The sequence below is a fragment of the Ascidiella aspersa genome, chromosome 2, assembly GCF_963924565.1.
Source record: "Ascidiella aspersa chromosome 2, kaAscAspe10.2, whole genome shotgun sequence".
Taxonomy (NCBI): domain Eukaryota; kingdom Metazoa; phylum Chordata; class Ascidiacea; order Phlebobranchia; family Ascidiidae; genus Ascidiella; species Ascidiella aspersa.
This window is the reverse complement of record NC_139448.1, coordinates 26659-48630: the sequence shown is the minus strand read 5'-3', so window position 1 is coordinate 48630 and position 21972 is coordinate 26659. Positions and strand designations below refer to the sequence as shown.

Here is a 21972-nt window from a genome sequence, read left to right as displayed (position 1 = left end):
TGTCTTGTCATTCAACTTCTCGATTGGTTTGTCGACATGCTGGAGCATCCGCCCCAAAGCGTGGCATGAACTTGTACCGATGGTTTGGTTGTAAAAATTAGCCTCCACAGGGAAGTGCTTTGCGAAAGACTGGAGCACTGCTTCATTGCATTCTTGCAAATCAACAATCATTCCAATATCTAAACACAGTTTTCAACAAATATTAAAAAAGCAACAAAAATAACATTGTAGGTTGAACCAGCAATTGGCACTGTGACGTCACAAGTGTGAATTGTTCTAACAATGGTTGTTTAAAGCAGAAGTTCCAAATTTTTTAAACGAACTGATTAAATAAAAATATGTTCACGGACCGGCAAAAATCACAATAAATAAAAAAGATAGTACTTGTGTAAGATATTGTAATATTTCTGCCATGTAGGCGTCTTGTTTTATGTTGTTGGACAACTAACTTTCAAAATCGTAACTAATAGTAAAAAGTTTACGTGAGTAGATCAACCCGGAGAAGAACTTGTTTCTAACGAAGTCATTTTTACACGAAGATATTTATTTAATGCTAGGTTATCCATAGATTGATGATTTTATATTTTTACCGCCATCTACTTAATGTGTTTCTTTAATCGCGTTCACGGCTAAAGCTTGTAGCAGCTAATATGCTCACGTGTGTTTTACTTGTTTGAATACATATGTCCAGTGAAAATATACCACAAAGTAAAATAAATGTTGTAAACTTACCATTAGGCTTTCGCTTGAATTGCTTTGAAAGGCGTTTGTAGAACATCTCAGCCTTGCCTGGAAATATATCAGGAAAACATATTTTACAAACATGTAAGTTTTTCTGTTGACAAACTTTCACTTTTCGCACTTTTAAGTCGCCCATCAAGCTTAATTAGATGCTGAGCAGGCGCGGGTCTAGGATTTCAGTTTGGGGAGGGCCATGAATTTTTTTCAGATATGACGTCACAATTTTTTCAGATATGACGTCACAAAAGTATACCATTGCGTGACGCCATAATTCAGGTAAAAATAACATCGGCTGGCCGAATAAACTAACTCCTGCAGAATAACGCGAAAAACAGACCTTTTGAAAGCACGAAAAAGTAATAAGGTTAGCCTCTACAGTGGGCCGGTTTCCTAGTTTGACCCGGTATGAAGAATATCGCTGAAAGACGCTACCATGTCTATTGTCTACACATCTTGCTTTTTCCCGAAAAGGCGAGAGCAACCGCACATGCTTCCGAAAAAGCGCCGAGGCCACGTCGCAATAAAACCATAGCGTTGTCTGCTGCGGTCAGCTGTGGTTCTTTCATGACACTTTTCTTAATTTTTAAGTTACTGTAGTTGGTTTTTGCCAAATGAGGTTGCTGAAATGAACAAAACTCTATGCAGAGTTAATCCTAACATTAGATAGGTTACACAAGGGTCGGCAACCTTTGTGTAGTAGTCGCGGGCCAAAAGCAAACTCAGCAAGGTCTCTGCGGGCCGCACAACATATGTTAAACGAGATTTTATGTTATTACAACTTTATAACAATTGTGAATCAGGTGGGCCTCGGATTTTTTTGCACTTTAAAAACGTGTTTATAATTACTTTTAGGGAGGCAGTAAAGTTTTGGCGCAAATTCGCTAAAAAAGCGTATACTTGGTTTAAAACTCGAGTCCACACGTCGTCACCCCCCTACTGCTATTAAAAAAGTGTAATAAAACTACTTTGAGAAAACGCGATAAATTTTATAGTTAATCTATTTTAGTGTTTGTTAACCATTTGGGGCACACCTGGCGAGCGAAGCTAGCGAGCGCGATTTTTTTGGTATACCGGTATTTCTTTTAAATTTCTTGTTTTTGATACATTTAAAAAAAATGGTTAAAAAATATTTGTCGATTATGTTTGAATACGTTTTTCCGCGACGCACTTGGCAGCTTTCCACGGCGCAACAGTAAAAAAGCGCTGATCTAGTTCAAAAAGAGCATCAAAACGTAAACACACTGGATGTACAAAGATCATTAGCGCGAAGCGCGAAAATTTTTCGCATTTACACACTTAAAATAGTCAAAAAGTATTTAAAATGGACTCGTGTCTAATTTGTCAAAGAGGCGGCGGGCCGGATGAAGTATATTGGCAGGCTGGTTCTGACACAGATTTGCATTAACAACAAAAAAGCTTTTAATTGTACTTGGATATAAGTTAGCTATTATATAGTCGAGGTCAGCGTACGGCAGGCTGGCAGAATCTTGCCAGACTTCTGGTGACAAGCATTTTTGGCGAAAGTTCTTCGGTTTTTGGTCGCGCCTCTTAAATGATGTGTTCGCCAAAGGAATGTTTGAACCTTGTCATGTTTTGGCGATAAACAAGGCTATTAATAAACGTAGCACCGAAGGCGCAAAAAATTTTGTGACATTAAGTCATTAACAAGTACACAAGGGACATGTGAAGGTACAACCTGGGGCCTGGGGGTGTACGTACATGTCTGTTTTTCTTGCTTTAAAAGTGGTACATAGATAGCTGTTTTCAGGCAAACCTGTGTGAAAACGTGCTGCTCAAAACGAAAAAATATTCTTTGGATAAATTTTCAATTTATATTGCTCGAAATAATGATATTTATAATAAAATTTAATAGAAATGGTCACAACTCACAGTGCCATATTACCTTTGAGATAGATTTGCTGAAAAAAAATACACAGAAACGTAGCAAAACCAGGCTAAAGAAAACTTTTAGCATTTGCGTAATTAAACAACCAAAAATATACTTTAGGCCTTAGGTGGAAAGCATAGCCTAGTACATCCTCAATATGCCGATGCGAATGTTATACCAGTACATTTAACAGGAATGGGGAATTCAACTCAATATACAGGAAATCAACCCAATGTAGAAGTACTTGCCAATTCAAAGTAAAACTGCCAACACGTAACAATTGTATGATCAAAAGTGAGTACTTTTTAAAATAATAAACAGTCTATAGGCCTTACACTACCATAACTTTTTTCAAAATGACACAAACAAAATTAATTTCTGCTAATTGTAGTATGTAATGTTATTACATATTTCCGCTGTTCAAAAATATATGTGTGGAAACAACCACAAGGTATTTTGTAAATTGGATGTTGGAAAAAAACTTTAAAAAAATATTTTGAAAAATAAATAAATTTTTTTTTTTTGCTTAATTTTTTTGCACCACTTTCTTCGGTTTTCTGGCTGATTCTTTGGCCGACATAGTCGCCAAGTCGCCAGCATTCTGCTATACTGGCGTACGGTCACTTAAGCCGTCTCTGCAAATCTGAAAAACGCCGCTTTGCGCGAGTGCGCGAAACGAATTTTACCATTTTTTTGAAATATTCATTATATGGCGCCATAAGCTCGAACACCACTACAAAGCTTAAAAATATGTCTTATTTTGGCGAAAATAGGCCATACTACCTAGGGAACTGCGACACCCCCCCTAGATCCGCCCCTGATGCTGAGCATTTAATGATTTCTAAATGAAGGATAATCTGAATCATTGCCAGGTGTAAGTTCATCAAATGGTCGCTTACCTTCATCTGTTGGTTTCTGCGGATTGTCCGTAGCTGCTTGTTGCTTGGCAACCTGCATACATAGCTGGTGAACAAACAGAACAACTCTTATAATTATAAATGCGTATCAAGCAGAAGCATGGGCGCAAAGTTTGAGGTTTACCTGGGATTGGGAGGGGTGTTACTGGTGACGTCATAGTCACAGTGACGATTACAGCGCTGGAGTGTGAATAATGTTGTCTCACACAACTGATATTTAGTGCTTTAATTTGAATACTGGTTTATTTTCGTCCATTGTAGAAATCTTAACTTACGATGAGTTGGGTTTTCGATATTCGTCATGCGAAATGTTGCTCAGAACTCAAGTTTAACATTTGTTCTAAAATGACAATGTTGTGACTTAAATTTGACTGGGGTTGGGTAACTAACGACTTATACTTGTTATTTGTTAAGAAAGACTTTAATTGGACTTTAGTTGCTTGCTAATGACTTGACTGGGATTTAGTCATTTTAAATTGGCTTGTTTAAAACACTGGGTGTGATGCGACCCCGATAGCGTCCAGCTACAAAACGTTCCCAGATGCCAACCAGTAGGCTATATTTATCCCATTGTATTCACATGTGATCAAACTAACCTGCTACTAATATCCATCACACCTAATTATAGAAAGAATAGCAACCTGTTGGTCAGTTTGTTGATGTGTCGCTTGTACAACAGTCGGTTGTACAGCAGAGGAATCTTGTGCCAACTGTGACTGGGCTTGCTGTGGGTGGAAGCTTCCGGGTCTCAACTGGCTACAAACAAATAAACTTTCATGTTAAGTAGTTTATTAGTAATTATTTTTAACAAAGAACCGTAATAAAGTGTTGCTATAAATCTACACAAGGGCTTACTGGCCGCAATCAATACATTTGTCGCAACGTTGTTTTCATTGGGCTTAGGTAACCGACTCCTGATGTAAGCGATTAATCCAATTAAATATGACCTGAACAACTATGATTTCTATGGATAAATGGGCCATGTCTTAGTCGAGGTGAAACATTCTGGCACGACCAAATCCTAAATATGTTTAGCGTTACACAAAACTTGTGGCAATAAACAGGTTGGTGGTAATAGCAAACCCGTAGCTTGAAGTTGATTGCGCTTCTCTTGGAGCAACGCTTGGATGTTGATCGAGCAGCAAGGAGCTTCTCTGTATCTTCTCCTCACACACAGATGCCTGAAAGAATAGCATTTCAATAAATCACAAAAATATACAAACTATTCCAAACATCCAAAGCAATTTCTTTCATTTTCACTAATTAGTTAGCTAAATTAATTTATATAAAACTTCTAAACAAAAAATTGCACTACTTAAGCAAAACGGTACAAAAGTCCCAGTTAAATTTATTGTTATAATATATTTTTGTTTGTAAACATCAACTGCAATACTTGTCGTGTGGATGGTGCGCCATCAAGTGGTTGCGGAGTTGCCAAGTGCGTCGATGCATTAGTTGATGGTTCTGACATTCCTGGGTGAAACATAGCAGTTTGGGTATATAAAAACATTAAACTTTTCACATATGACCACCTTACATCAACATTTTTCAAACAGCTTTCCAGTATGTATCAAATTATGCTTAAAAAAATTATTCTTAGGGTGCACCACCACGGCCCGCCAATCTAATTCATCGGGACCCCCGCCTCTTTGACAAACTAGACGTAAGTCCATTTCAAATACTTTTTGACTATTTTAACTACGTTTCGTATGTGCTAAAAATTTTCGCGCAACCTGTGCATGATCTTTCGACGTCCGGTTTGTTTACGTTTTGATGCTGTCTTTTGAACTAGATCAGCGCTTCTTTACCATTGCGCCGTTGAAGGCTGCCAAGTGCGTCGCGGACAAACGGAAAACGTGTTCAAAATTTACACACAGTTTTGCGCAATTTAAACAGCATATAGGGCAGCCCTGATTTAAACAGCATAAAGTGCTATATAACTAAGAATTGATTTTTTTTATATTTATTCTTTTCTGAAAACAACATTTCGGTATTTCTAGAGAGACAAGTGGTTCATTCAAAATCTGTTGCGTTTTTGTGACCCACGGGTCAGTGGTTTGCCATCCCTGGTGAAGTGGTTAACATTCATTTACTATCATTATTTTTTCAAAAGAGATTTATGACAGAAAGATATTAACATGGGTATATTGTATAAAGTAAGAGTTTCAGAATTAGAAAAGTTTATTGTATTTTAAGAAACATTTATTCTAGAGCAGTGGTTCCTAACCAAGATTCGATAAAAAAGGAGAACCTCCTCTGAAACATAAATGCTGTTATTTCAAGCTAAATTCAAATCTTTTTTTATGTGCCAAGGGGCCATGTAGCGTTATAAATTGAAACTTGGACCAATTAAACCTATATAAATGCAAGTTTATAATTTCAATATGCCCAGTTGCAGTTGCTAGTTGGGTCATTCCATTGCTACTGGTACAGTGGTGGCACCCTATGTCATAGATTTTTTTTAAATTTTATATGTATAATCTCCCTGCAATTCTATGAAAAGTGATACCAATTTTACCGAAATTGGTCAAGTACTTTTTGAGATATCAGCGACTGAAAATTGGCCCTTTTTTAGGCTTTTTCGTGATCGCTCATGCGTAAAATTTAAGTGCAAATTTGTTTGACCTACTACGAAGGTGTTTTAAATGGTAACTTAAAAATTCCAATGCATATCAGTTTTCCGAAGTAAGCAGATTCTAAAAAGATATATTGTTGTTTGTTTTTGTATCACTACAGGCCACCAAGTGGCTAGTTTCAAACATGACTATTTGTGATCAGTCATGCATGACAAAACTTTGATCGCTTATAGCGAAAAATACTCTGCTTCGATTTTTCTGAATAAAATTGCAAGCGGCCACAACCGCTTTCCTAACTCTATATTTTCTTTTTATTACTCATTGTAGCAAATTTTTTTCCTTCTTCTAGCGAATCTCTTTTTATTCGAAAGGCCCAATTCTTTTAACCGAACTCCGTAATCAAATTTGTGCAAACCTAACTAATTAAATTTAATGCACATTATGTTCTGTCCTTAAAATGAGAACAAAATAAATGGCATTGCACAATTTACTAGTTTTTGCCAACATATAGCTAGATGTTTGTCGCTCTCATGAAAACACAAAAGAATATTTGACTATTATGGCTCCCTTAGTTAAAAAGGTTCCTGCCCCTGGTGTAACTGAATGAGGAGCAGTGCTTTGCAATAACATTGTTAAAGATTTAAGCTCTTGGTAGTCTGTTACTTGAATATGAGATGTCTTCCAATATACATATATACTTGTACTTAACATCGTATAGTATCTTTCTCTTTGTCATCGTATAGAATCCTCCTCTGTTAGTATAAGTAGTATTGTGCGCTGACTGTGCATAAAGTTTTCAGTTGCAAAACATTACAATTAATAGCAATTTTGCCATACATTGATTGAAATTATTGGTCTATGTATTGGCTTCTAGTGTGCATTGCTGTACCAGCAGACTTCTATAAGTTTTTTTGACTTCCTGGAAGCACCAGACAATCACATTTCATAATTATACATTATAATAGTGCGACATAAAGCTTTTTCACAATCTATTACAAAGCAATGAAATTTTGTAATTTCTACTCAAATATCCCACTTCATATTTGGAGGGTAGAAAGCCAACAAAATTACCTTTAATTTAAGCTAACTTGCAGAAAAATCGAAGTAGAGTATTTTTCGCTATAACCGTTCAAAGTTTTGTCATGCATGACTGATTACAAATAGTCATGTGTGAAACTAGCCACTTGGTGGCCTGTAGTGATACAAAAACAAACAACAATATATCTTTTTAGAATCTGCTTACTTCGGAGAACTGATATGCATTGGAATTTTTAAGTTACCATTTAAAACACCTTCATAATAGGTCAAACAAAATTTTCAGTTAAATTTTATGCATGAGCGATCATGAAAAAGCCTAAAAAGGGCCAATTTTCAGTCGCTGATATCTCAAAAAGTACTTGACCAATTTCGGTAAAATTGGTATCACTTTTCATAGAATTGCAGGGAGATTCTACAAATAAAATTTAAAAAAAATCTATGACATAGTGTGCCACCACTGTACCAGTAGGAATGGAATGACCCAGGAGGAAGAAACGAATACTGAGCAAAATTTGGGGTTCGACTAACGCTTGCAGAATAACATAATTTCGGAAGAACTATTTATTATTATTAATTTTACACACATTGCACCATAAAAAGGCTTGGAATATCACATACGTTTCCATCATAAAGATGCCTTCTGTATCGAAATTTATACTCTAAACATCGCTATTCCGCACACATGCATTATTAATAGTTTAACCAACCAAAATCTTATCAACATTAAATTTCATAATAGCGAAATAGTGTGCACTACACACTGTTCTCATGTCAATAAACCGAAATATAGTCAAAGAAATTGTGGGTAGAGGTGGTGTACATACTTCTTTTTTTCTTTGCGATTTCATCTGGCTCTGCATCACTGGAGGATTCATCCGATTCTGCATCACTGGAGGATTCATCGGATTCTGGAACTGTGAAGTTATCTCCGAGTAGAAGTCCACATTGGAATCTTTTCACCATCGCCCAGTGGGGACTAGCGACCAGTTTATCGACAATCTGACTAAACTCATCTAAACTCATGTTCTGGCTAATATGGACAGAGGTATAGAATTCTTGAAGTAACTGATGTGAAAAATAAAACTTTTTGTCCCCGTCGAAAAGTTTCTGGTTAAAGTGAGAATACCCAGGTACTGCGATTATAATATCCTGGACTATGACATCACTTAAACCTTGCTCATCCATTTGTTGAAAGGTCATAATGACAGTTGAATTCTTTGTAGCGTTGTAAGCAATTTTTGCGACTTTAACTTTGATATTTTCGATGTCATGACCCTTGGCAAATTCTGAGCGTCTCAGGTTTTCAAGTAAAACTATGAAAATCTGAGTGATGTTACAAAGTTCGGTGAGATTATCTGTGCCTAATGCAGCCAAAAGGATCAATTGAAGCATGATCGGGGTAAGACAAAGCTCAAGTAACACAGGTGCGAGTTTGGTAAAGCTTTCCCATATTCTCTGGGCTTCATTTTTAGCGAAAGCAAAAAATAGTTTTTTCATGTCGGCTGGTGTAAGCTCATGTACTAAAACAATTTCCTTTGGTCGAAGTAATTTTTTAAGGGTTACTATAGAATGTGGCCTGGAAGTCAAAACTATAGAAATGCCTGGAAAGAATTTTCCGGTGCATAAATTTGCGATTACCTCTTCAACTAACATTGGAGTATCATACGATGCATATCTAGGCATTACATTATCAAGTGACCAAGTTGCTTGATCGTAACCATCAAGTATGATCCCAAATTTCTCTGGGAACTTCATTATTGCTGCAAATATGGCGTTTCGTTTTCTTTCGCTTAACCATGGGTACGCATAATCAACCACAACCTGCCTTAGAGTGACTCTTTCTGACCCATAGAGCATGTCCATGCACAACAAGAGAATCCACGTTATGCAAGAGTTGTTTGACAGTCGTCTGGCAATGGTTGATTTCCCAGAACCAGGAGCCCCAACTAAAGCTGTGTAGCGATGAGGTACTACATAATCATGCAATCGCTCAAAACTGATCTCCTTTGAGCCAGAATCGACATACCTTTGTTGTGTGAAAGGCTTATAGTCTTCAGTTTTACCGGCTCCACCTCGATAAAAGTTTTCCTCTGTCCTTAGAACTGGATGAACACGGGGAAAGTTTTCCTGCTCGTAGTTTAGCCCGAGTGAAACAACTTCTTGTTGTGGTCTCTTGAGATCTTCCTTTATAGTTTCCAGTAAAACTTCAACAGAGGTTGAATCTAAAACATAGTAAAACAATAGATTCAATAAATTCTGTTTGCTATTGGGACAAATTAAACCTGTTAATTTGAGTTGCTGTTTGAGTTTCAGCCCTTAGCAGACATCTGCTTCATCAGTTGAACAAATTAATGCTACCTAGCTTTAGATGTCCTAAACATAAACTTATCTTATTGGATGTAATATGAACAAAGTATTATCATTAGCTTTTGGTAAAGTGCAACCCTCAAAGAAAGGCATTTTATAGCTGCAAAAATATTAGTTAAGTTAAGTGTGGGAGGTAAAACACAATAACTATAATCTAGCCAGTAATTTCTTTATTTGCAATGCTTTATTTAGGCTTTGATAGTACAAGGTGAGGTGCATGTATGTAAGGTCTCAAATTATTTTGTGAATGACTGTATATATTACTTCTGCCTGGTAAATGTGAATGCTTAGGTACTGAGCAGATGCTTTAGCACTTCTTTTCTTTTTGAGCAATCAACGCTTTATTTTGTTATTTGTTTTACCATTGTTAGTATATTACTGATTTAAACAAGCGCAATGAAACAAGCAAAGCTGTAGAAATTGGTGAATGATGATGACCCCCAAAAAATGTAAGCAACCAACATGAGGTCGCGGCACATAGGTTGGAGACCACTGACATAGCAAACTAAAGCAGGCCAAACATGGTAATTATTTAAAAATCTACAATTGTTTAAATCATGTTCACATTCAGATAACTATGTGTATTGATAACATGCAAGACCCTACACATGGCAATTATTCAGAAATCTAAACTTAAATCATGTTGACATTTAAATAACTATGTGTATTGAAACAAACATGTTGATAACATTCAAGACCCAAAAAGCAAACCAACCTAGACTACTTGATATTTTAGCAAACTTTCTATGCCAGAGTTTCTTAATGGTTGCACGCAACTTTCTTGGGCAACAAGAATATAATATTTTTATTTGTTAACCAGTTATAATCAAATTTGCGGATTACATTAAGATTTCAAGAATATCCCTTATTACATTCCTTGACACATTTTTTTTCAAAAAAATGAGTATTAGGAGCCCATGAAAGAGGACAATAAAGAACCACTGATATTTACAACACAATAAAGAACCACTGATATTTACAACACAATAAAGAACCACTGATATTTACAACACAATAAAGAACCACTGATATTTACAAAACAATAAAGGACCACTGATATTTACAACACAATAAAGAACCACTGATATTTACAACACAATAAAGAACCACTGATATTTACAACACAATAAAGAACCAATGATATTTACAACACAATAAAGCACCACTGATATTTACAACACAATAAAGAATCACTGATATTTACAACACAATAAAGAACCACTGATATTTACAACACAATAAAGAACCACTGATATTTACAACACAATAAAGAACCAATGATATTTACAACACAATAAAGCACCACTGATATTTACAACACAATAAAGAATCACTGATATTTACAACACAATAAAGGACCACTGATATTTACAACACAATAAAGAACCACTGATATTTACAACACAATAAAGAACCACTGATATTTACAACACAATAAAGAACCACTGATATTTACAACACAATAAAGAACCAATGATATTTACAACACAATATAGAACCACTGATATCTACAACACAATAAAGAACCACTGATATTTACAACACAATAAAGGACCACTGATATTTACAACACAATAAAGAATCACTGATATTTACAACACAATAAAGAATCACTGATATTTACAACACAATAAAGAACCACTGATATTTACAACACAATAAAGAACCACTGATATTTGCAACACAATAAAGAACCACTGATATTTACAACACAATAAAGAACCACTGATATTTGCAACACAATAAAGAACCACTGATATTTACAACACAATAAAGAATCACTGATATTTACAACACAATAAAGGACCACTGATATTTACAACACAATAAAGAACCACTGATATTTACAACACAATAAAGAACCACTGATATTTACAACACAATAAAGAACCACTGATATTTACAACACAATAAAGGACCACTGATATTTGCAACACAATAAAGAACCACTGATATTTACAACACAATAAAGGACCACTGATATTTACAACACAATAAAGAACCACTGATATTTACAACACAATAAAGAACCACTGATATTTACAACACAATAAAGAACCACTGATATTTACAACACAATAAAGAACCACTGATATTTACAACACAATAAAGAACCACTGATATTTACAACACAATAAAGAACCACTGATATCTACAACACAATAAAGAACCACTGATATTTAACAATAGTGTATGGATGCTGAGTTCTGACAGATACTTTGGGCTTAGGCTACCTATAACGATGATAAATATACCTTTATAATACCATATAACTCTTTATAATAGAGCACCAATCTTCACAGCTTGTTGAAATTTTGACGGTTGGCCACTTTCTTTTATTTCTGCGAATCTTTGCAGTTCGCCAAAAAATTATGAAACGACCGGCAAATGTTAATAAAGCCAAATATGTTTTGAATAAAGCAAACCAAACTAGACGGGTTTGCGGTTATTTGATATTTTGTCAGGGGATATTTTCAGGGCTTAGTGTTTATAGATGGTTTTATTATTATTAATTTCACTTCAAAGGTTCATGGCTTAGTATATAGTATATACACTGCATGTTCTAAAGTTTCCTTAACTTGTTTCTGACAAATATGGGCCGAAAATGTCCCGCCTTAATTTATGTGTTATATGCGAAAGGGCTAGTTGCCAGGGTTTCATTTACTTGTACGTCAGTTTGGTACAGACTTTGCAAAAAATTAAAATTTTCAAAAAATTTCACTAAATATATTTGTTGATTTGAAACCCAATTCCCAGAAACAGTGACAAACAGGTACTTGATGCTTAAAAGCTTTAAAAAAACTTTCAAGCTCATAAATTCATTAATTCATATATGGCGAGGTATTTAGGTTCCCATGCAAATGGAAAAAAATAAATAGAAGTCTTTTTTAAAGTGAATTTTTATCTAAAAAAAAAGACCCAAGCAAATAACAATACGAGGAAATAAAGTAAGTATCATCACAATATGGTAAGAAGCAACAGGAATTGCTGGAAGTGTGATCTACTAGGCCATTTGACAACTCAATGCCCCAGCAACATCACAAAAGGAAACCAGAAAAAAAAAACAGCTATATAGAAGACCTTCCTGCACTATCTTCAAACAACTTACCAACTGAATTACAACCGAAACAACAAGAAGCAACAACAAAAGAACCAATAGAAGAAGCCCACCTAACACCATTCCCAAACCATACCAAATTATACTGCAAGCGCAGAGGCTACACTAAGTAAAAAAAAGGAAAAAAAATTCCTGGGACAAAAACGCTAAATCATTTTATGTGTTATGGACTTCAGCAACTTTAGTAGTTCTCCATTGCACCAAACCTACGACTTTTCGAGGTTTCACTTTTATCCTTCTGTATTTTTTTTTTAAATCACTGCGCGTCAAACATAATTTTTTAACATAGATTACTGATAGTATTTTAAGACAGATGTTTTCAAGATCCATTTTACACAATACCTTGTGGTTCTTTCCACACATATTTAATCACATCTTTTTTTGAAAAGCATAAATATGTAATAACATTACACACTACAATTGGCAGAAATGAATTTTTTGTGCCTTTTTCAATAAGTTACGGTAGTGTGAAGCCCGTTGTTTAGTGAGAAAAAGCCAGTGTAAAGCATATAGAATTTTTTTTTATTTTAAAAAGTCACAATTTTGATCATACAATTGTTACGTGTTGGCAGTTTTACTTTGATTTGGCAAGTACTTCTATATTGAGTTGTTAAATGTACCATCCTGTTAAATGTACTGGTATAACATTCGCATCGGCATATTGAGGATGTACCAGGCTATGCTTCTCCTAAAGTAAAATTTTGGTGGTTTTAATTATGCAAACGCAAAACAATGTCACACTATGGCGAACTTTAGCCGGGTTTTGCTAGGTTTATTCGTATTTGTTTTCAACAAATCTATCTATCCCAAAGATAATATGCATACGATGTGGCATGTTGCACTGTAACTGTGACAATTTATATTAAATTTTATCATAAATATCATTTTTTCGAGAAATATAAATTGAAAATTTATCCTAATTTATCCAAAGAATATTTTTTGTCGTGCTTTTCAATCTGGTTTTAAGCTGCTTGTTTTCACATAAGTTCGCCTGAAAATAGCTTATCCATGTAACAGTTTTAGAGTAAGAAGAGCAGGCATGGCACCCCCAGACCCCAGGTTGTACCTTCACATGCCCTTTATGTATTTAATATTGACTTAAAAAAATTTGTTTACCGCCAAAATATGGTAAGGTTCATACATTCCTCATTTAACTCTAGGGGAGCGACCAATAAAACAAAGGAATTTAGGCCAAAAGTGCTTGTCACCAGAAGGCTAGCAAGATTGTGCCAGCCTGCTGGTATTCTTAACTTTTTTACGTAGGCCTCGTTATCTTTAAAGTACTTCGTGCTCAATGCGATAAACCAGAAGATAAATAAAAGTAATTAAAAAAGTTTTAAGATTATACACGTAATCAGAGGCGTAGCTAGGGGGGTTGTCTAGAAGTCTTGACACCCCAATTTGAAATGTCAGTAAACAATGATCACAAAACTAAATCCGTGATTAAACAGTCGTCGGTGCTTATCGCTGCAACCGCCTAAGTACTGCTCATTATTATTGTTTAATTTACTATTTTATCTGTTACCGACTTTAGTAATCTCAAGCACGAATATATATTTTATTGGTAAAACTAACAGACTTCTCAAAGACGCAGAGAAAACATACATGTAAGCTACAACAATGTGTATTTTAAACAAAATTAATTTTCTTATCGATTTCTTATATTACGAAACCCGCTGAACATTCATTAGCGTTAAGCCGGCCAAACGCTCTATTGATCGTTTTGATTAGCCTCAATCTCAAAAAGAGCGTTCAACCGTCACAGTTGTAAGAGGCAGAGTCATTGCATTCTTTATGCAATCGGCGCAATCAAACTACAAATCACCAATTTTTTTGATAAGCATTGTTAATTTTGCTGACAACGAAGTGCAACAGTTTGTGATTGATGCATCACAGAGGCTGTTCTGACACCACAATTCCAAAGTTTTTTCGCGCACAATTGAAATTATGTGATTTGAATGCGCCAACGAGGTATTGCAGTTTTGTAGCGTCGAACAAACAAGTTTAAACAGCTGTAGTCAAATCGTCAAATCGCCGTTTTCAACGTCTAGAATACACGAAACGTAAGATTTTATTTGGGCTCCGCCCGTACCAGCAATGTTTTTATTGTAATTAAGTCACACATCTTTAGCTAATGCGAAACCTAAATGAAACTTAAAACGCTGTTTATTGCCTTTGGTTTATTCGACCATAAACGCTAGATCCTCGCTGTTCGCTGTCGGTCCTCGCTGTTCGCTGTCTGCGCTAATATCCGATGTTGGAGTAGGTATTTTTTTAAGTGAAGCAGTTTCCTAATAGGTGAACTGTGACCTTTTTGCGCGTTTCAAAGTCGATATTTTTATGTTATGATAGTTATCACAAACTTTTTCTCTGTAAGCATATCCAAGACCACATGCTAAGTGTGCAATTGACACAACTTATTTTCCCTCAACCGCAGCTTGTTTTAGTTGACTTGGCACATTGCTCATCGCAGATGTTGCGCTAATCGTGGCATTATAACACCCGGAAAAACAATCTTCGTTTAGTTTTGCAGGTAGCTAAAGGCATGCTTGTAATTAGCGTAGTCCCGTCAAATGGAACTTAGGACACTGCACTGCTGATAGTCAAATTATGATTCTTCCAAAATCAATCATACATATTCCAAGGTCTTCGTTTATTGTTTCGCCTAAAGTTACCGATTGCATTAAGCGGTTTCGCAGCTAGCGCCTGGCATGAGTGTAAATGACGCATGTGTTCACTTTTGCTGGACGTTAATTATTTCTGGTTATTTTTTTATGACGTCATTATTCATTACCCAGACGGAAAATAGGGGAATTCCCTAAGTTGAAAATTCAGGACAACCCCCTTTGAAATGGTCACGCTATGTGCCCGGATGTTAGCAATGTTTTAAAGATTACACATGCATCTGGCAACTTACCATGGAGCATATTTGCATTGAGTGACGAGCATCGTTGGACGTAGATTAACTTGGCATTTAGTGCAAAGGTTTAGCAATTTTCACTTTTTTTAAACATACTTTGAATAAACAACAGGAAACCTACACGGACATCCAACAACAAACGTGTTTAACCACGCAATACTTGGCAGAGTTCGCAAAATATTGCGTTTATTGCCGCAGTTTATCAGTAAGCGTTTTGTTTTTTCAGAGGATTTTTCCCACGTTTGATGCAGTTTAGCACCGGGATTACGTATATCACGCTATAAAGCAGATCTAAACAATTGCTGCTACATTGCTACAACCTAAAGTTTTACGTCTGAAAGTTATTCTCAATTGGCAAATGTTACGGGGTTTCGTTACTTAAAAGATGTATGACACCCAAGTGATGTGTGATATAGTTGATTATTTAGTCATTCCATTTCAAAAACATCACACAGCATTGTACTTTGTTTGGATGTTAAATTTAAAGGGCGTGCGACTTCTCGCAAAACCTCTAGACGTATAAGGATAAAACAATATTATAGGGCAATAACCTGCGCGACAGAAAAAATCAAGTCAAGTTCATTGACTTGGTAAAAATAAATTTCATGTTGAAAAATTTCTTTATGTTTAATAGCTTTTTGCAGTTTGTTTAACCCCGTAAATAAGGCCTAAGTTCACAAAATATTGCGATTATTTTAGCGTTTCCGTAACATTCTTTCATGAGGAAGTAGGACACTTACACAGACAACGTACAGCAACCCGAAAGGAGTATAAACTACGCAACATTTGGAATAAGTTTGCAAAATATCGCGTTTATTGCAGCGGTTTGAACACTAAGCAAATTTACTTTTCAAATGTTTGTTTTTTCGTTGGATGCAGTATGGTACCTTTACGTATTTGCTTGAATTTCGCGCAATTTGAACAATTGGTGCTACAACTTTTTATGTTTGTTAATAATTTTTGATCGACATATGTCACAGGTTTTCGTTACGTAAAATATGCGAGACGTGTTTAGCCAAGGTTGTGTGTTTAGTAGCTCCATTTAAAAAAACACACAACGTTGCAGTTTGGTTTAATTTTAAATGTGTTTTTTTTAAATATCGGCTATAACATGCGGCTTCAGGAAAAACGTTATACAATGCTTATAACACAGGATTAGTGATTAAATAGTCAGAGCGCGTTCGCGCCTTACCTTTAGTGAGCTATTTCAGACACAAAACTGATTTACACTGTTTTAAACAAATGCAAAAATTAATGGGAGTTCACGAAGACCAAGAATTAGATCTTTAGAGCCACGCAGATAAGTCACACAATTAAACCCGCCATTGCATTAATGCCGCTTTCACACAGGCTGTGGGGTTACTCAAGCGATTGTGGGGAAGCATTAGGTTAACCGACTTTAGACACAAGATATGACATGATTTGAAACACGTTACAATCATCACATGATTTGAAATTTTTATTTAGTGACACGTAGTGCAAACGTTTCGGCATAAGCGAATTTGTTATGACACTACAAAAATATGTTTGCATTTTTACCTCTTACGAAGTTCTTACGCTATCCGTAACATTCTTTTTTGTGTATATGCTGATTACCACATTTATCTTCCATAATCATGGGCTATTACATGAGGCCAGCAGTTTAACATGTAACACTGTAATGTGCAATAGTGATAAAGAGCCACAGTATGTTGGATGTTTTATTTTGTTTGACTAGACAAAATTCAGGTAGATTTTATTTATTGTGGTGTAATTAATTTTTAACCAGTTAGAATAACTGGTAAGTATTCTATTTAACCTGGGCAACGCCGGGTATTTCGTCTAGTAGTGATGATAAAAAACCTGCACATTTATAAAAAAAAATCAATTTTATTGTCAGGCATGCACAGATGAGGGCTTATTCATGGTCGTTTGTGAGAATGATGTTTTTTAAAGCAGTTGGCTTTCTTTAAATACTTTTGCTTCAGGTTTAAAATCCTATTCGCTATTTTCACAACTGTCAAACTTGAATTACAATGCTTCAATAGAAAAGCATTAAAATGTTGTTTAAGTGTTGTGAAAAAAATTGCGCACATTGGTTGCAATCAGACAAATAGAAGAAATCACGAAGTCACTAGTTAGACATGCTCCAGAAAACGAACCATAATTTATTAAAGTTTAAATCAAGTAAAATATTTAAGTGTTATCCACCAACCTGCTTCAGTGATGTTGTCATTTGCTTGGACGTTGCTTTGTTGAAGATGAATGTGAACATCACCGCTGGTGAGAAGTAAGTGTTCAGCTTGTATGTTATGCACATCATGATGCTCGTGAGTTTCCTGAGTGTGATGCTCGTGAATCTCCTGAGTGATTTGTTGTTGAACTTGAGCACCAACGAAAAGGTTGTTCACATCCCCCAGGTTCTGTGAGTTTCACAAAACAAAAGTACTATCATTAAGTTGTATTTTTTGTTGAGATAACTATAATTAATCATTGCCAGTCCCACTGCGCTCAATCAACCCATGCCTCTTCAGCACCACTTCGGTCTTATTCCGAATAGTTTATGTCTCATTCATTTATGTTTGTTATTACGTTATTTGGTTATTTGGTTTATTATGTCTATTATCTTAGTACCATGGTACTTTTAATAGTTCAGCTTTAGGTATTGTTACTTTATTGATGCTAATGTGTGTTCACAAATTATGCAATTGTTAAACTCACCAAGTCAATGTTCTGAACATCTGGAGATCCGTTGCCTTCTTCTTGATTATCGGCCATTCTCTTTCTTTCATGCAAACCTAAAGCAAAAGCAACTTAATGAAACAACCTACAGCAAATAAATTACTACTTACAAGCCTAAATAAATAAAAAATATATTTACATTATACATGTTAAGTTATCGGTTGTAAGTTTTAAATTATCAATTGTCAGTTCATGGTTGTCATTAATAATATCTGCCAATGGAAAATAGCTTTAATGCATTTAATATAAATTTTACAAAGTTAAAAACAAGACCACTCTAGGGAAAATTACTGAGACTCACGGCAGTTATGTGCACTTTAAATAGGCAGAATTTGCTATTAGGTTTAGTTAATACAGGACATTTAAGTCGTAACATATTTGGTACACCGGTGTTTATTTTGCAGTGTTGCAGAATTCAAAACTCGCGGCTAGGGATGTTCAAAGTAGAATATCGAATCCAATTCTGCCGTTTATTTCGGGTAATTGGAACCGATATAATTTAATGTTTTACCGCCGATTGTTTGCGCCTAATTGCAAAAACGCGTGTGGTAAGTTTGCCTGCCGCAGCGGCGACCAATTTAAAGTGCTTCCTTTAAATGTAACCTGGCAGTGCAGTGTCAGCGTTTTTTCGGGCGACCAATTACCGCGTCTCGCGATAACGTTCGTCTAATAATTAAGTGTCAATCGAGCATTATTGGGCGAGCGATCAACGAGTAATGTTTGGTGTGGAGTTCGCAATTTCCCTAAATCCGTTAAGTTGCAAAAGTAACATTACTTTGTAAAACGTGCTGGCCGTCCACAAAATGCGCTATAGGGTTACTTAAGGTCAACTTTAGGCCAATATTTAAAATCGAGGTTAAATAATTTAATAGAAATATACTAGGATTCGCTATTCTGGATTCGTTATTCTAGATTCAAAACCTATTATTCTAGAATACCTTGGGATTCTACTTTGAGCATCCCTACTTGCGGCCCCTTATGCAAATATTAGGTTTTATAGCCACACTGATCAGCATAATACAGGCAGTGTTTTCGCATGAATAGAAAACTTTACAGAAATGATGCAAAGATGCTACCAACAAATATAATACAAAGAGGCGCTCAGATGTAAAAACTGCAAGTTACAGGAAATTTATTTTAATACCTATTTTTTTTTAGCAAACATTAGCTTAGAAGTGTAATTATGCTGGCATATGTAGCACATTCAAGTTGTTTAATATGTCACAATTACCAATTGTATAAAGGTAACTTGTAGATTGCTATAAGGTGTAAATTGATTGCTATTCCTAGAAAATACGATATCGTACAGCACAATAAATGCGATAGTCTGCATGGCGCCTTTATGCTAAAATTTTTTTCTTTAACTGGCAAAAAACATTAAAACAACAAAGTAGTTCGCTTAAAATAAAATATTGTGTTTTTTAGAATAAAATAATGTGTGTTAGTCACAACAAAAAAGTATGTTTAAGAGATAGTCGTGTTAGCAAAACTTCTTTATTTTCTCCAGAGATTTCCTTGCACCCCTTGCAAACCCTTCATGTTTCTGTAGAGCGATGCAACCCCAGGTTAGAACCCCTGATGTATAGCATATTGAAAGGTAAAAGTACTAAAGTACTAAGTGGGAAACAAATACAGACAACTTAGTTATTGCAGACAGCCACTCACCTCACCAAATACTTTATTTGCTTCTTCTTCAGGAAATCTCACAAATCACAAGTTTAAAACAAGTACTGGTTTACTTACTACTAACAATAAGAAAAACCTGCAATAAAACACATTTAAATCTTCGTGCAAAGTCTGAAAGGAAATAGCAATTGCTTTGTTCTGTGCATAACAGTAAACAACAATTACAAAAAAATGTTATGCGTTTACCCAAAAAAAAGGTATAAATATATATTAAAGCCCAGAAAGGGTTATATTTGTTTTTTTGTCTTAGCACTAAGCTTTATTGTTTTCACATTTATACCTAGGTAAGCCAGGATGTCTTTGGTGTGAAAAAAATGTTAGTTAACAGTAAGGGTCAACAGCACAACCAGAAGCAGCTTGCCGGGTTAGTTTTTGTTGGCCAGTGGCGACATTCTCCAACAAAGAGGACATATAGTAGAAATGTTATTAAATGCCATTCAGTACTAAACGTTAAAGATACATTAAACTTAATACAATGACAATTTCATAAAGCTTGCCACAGTTTTTGTTAAATAGGAAAAAAGGTAATAAATTTGACACAAACAACTGGGCCCAAGCGTCTGGAATTACCAGCTCTTTATAAAAAAGTATAGTGACTCCAGGTTTAGAGGGTTTGCTGATATTCAGAAAGTAAAAATCAATTATTATTTTAAATGCAGGAATGTATTTACTTAAACAGATTTTACTTCAGTAAAGACTGGTGAAAAAGTTTTAAGAGTGCAACGACAACATTGTTTCGTGTAGATTCCTGTATCCAGGAAAACAATAATGGATTTTTTGCTTCAAATTAAACAGATGCGCTAGGTAAGCATTAAAACACAACTCAACCAAAAGAACATACTTAAAAGAGCACAGTGAATGTTTCATTTTTACAGTTGGGCTGAGTAAAGGTAGTACCTGCTATAACAAATATACTGAGTATTTGTAAAATTGCAAACCAGATTATGACACTTGAAAGCACCAACAGTTAACAACATGGTTGATAATGTTCAAGGCCAGGGGTAGGCAATTATGTTTTATAGTGTGCCGAATGAGAAACATAACATATTGTGGCGGGCCGGGGTCAAAATATAAGATTTCAAATACACACAATATGAAATTATACTCTAACAATCATACTGTGGTGCTGTAAAACAAGTAAGCTCATAAGACCTGTTTTTATGTTGCAATAGTTCTTCACTAATGTGGAACTGAAGTTCATGGTTAAGAACAAAAACCAAAGGCAAAAAGTTGCAGCAATTTTGTTTTAAATACATATTATATTAAGATAAAGAGGGTGTTTGTTTGTAAAGATGCCTTAAAATAGGCATGAAGCAAACAAGAAAGACAGGGGAGATTCGAGCAAAGCACACACGTTTGATGTTCTGACAAACTAGTCCAAAAAATTGTCAAAAAAGTGTTTTAAAGTATATAAGCCGTCTGTATTGGGCCATGTCTGGTTAAGCCATTATAACTTGGCATAAGCACATATTGTTACAACAAACTGAGTTTTGCATGTCTAGATTGTTAACAACATTTTAAACACATTTAGAGACGTAAAAAGTTTATTTCCTAGGGTAAGATATTGAGGTTTTGGATTATTATTTCAGAATATGACTGCAAAGTCAATTTTCAGCAAATAACATAAAAAAGCATATCAAAAAGAAAAACAAATACAACAGGAAATGGGGTAATTGCAAATCTCAACTGAAAAAAACACAGCAAATACTGTTTAATACATTTGTCCAAATTGGAGATACACAACTTTCTGAAAAAAAAAAACGTAGTACGTAATGCAATAAACTAGACCTGTGTTGTTAATTCTGCCGGCATACTGAGCGACAAGCGGTGTCCTAATTAAGATATATAAAACACATAAACCAGCGTATTTTATATTTTTTTATATATAAACACAATAAAGTTAAACTGTGTTCGCCTAATGACTGTATAAACCAGTATTCTTAACCAGGGTGCCGCGGCTCCCTAGTGTGCCATTTCTAATGCTCAAGGTGAAAAGTAAA

The 21972-nt window shown here is 35.2% G+C and overlaps 1 protein-coding gene across 1 annotated transcript; it reads right to left on the bottom strand.

Moving 5' to 3' along the window:
* Window positions 1-3: 3 nt before the first annotated feature.
* Window positions 4-21679, bottom strand: LOC146162952 (uncharacterized; the record flags this gene model as incomplete). Its single annotated transcript, XM_083382760.1, has 10 exons — window positions 19952-21679; window positions 18266-18342; window positions 17760-17967; window positions 7985-9382; window positions 4940-5019; window positions 4630-4727; window positions 4188-4302; window positions 3529-3592; window positions 733-789; window positions 4-179 (listed from the first exon to the last, which is right to left on the bottom strand). Coding segments are annotated over exons 2-10 (2253 nt in total), but the record flags the coding sequence as incomplete, so codon positions are not given.
* Window positions 21680-21972: the final 293 nt, after the last annotated feature.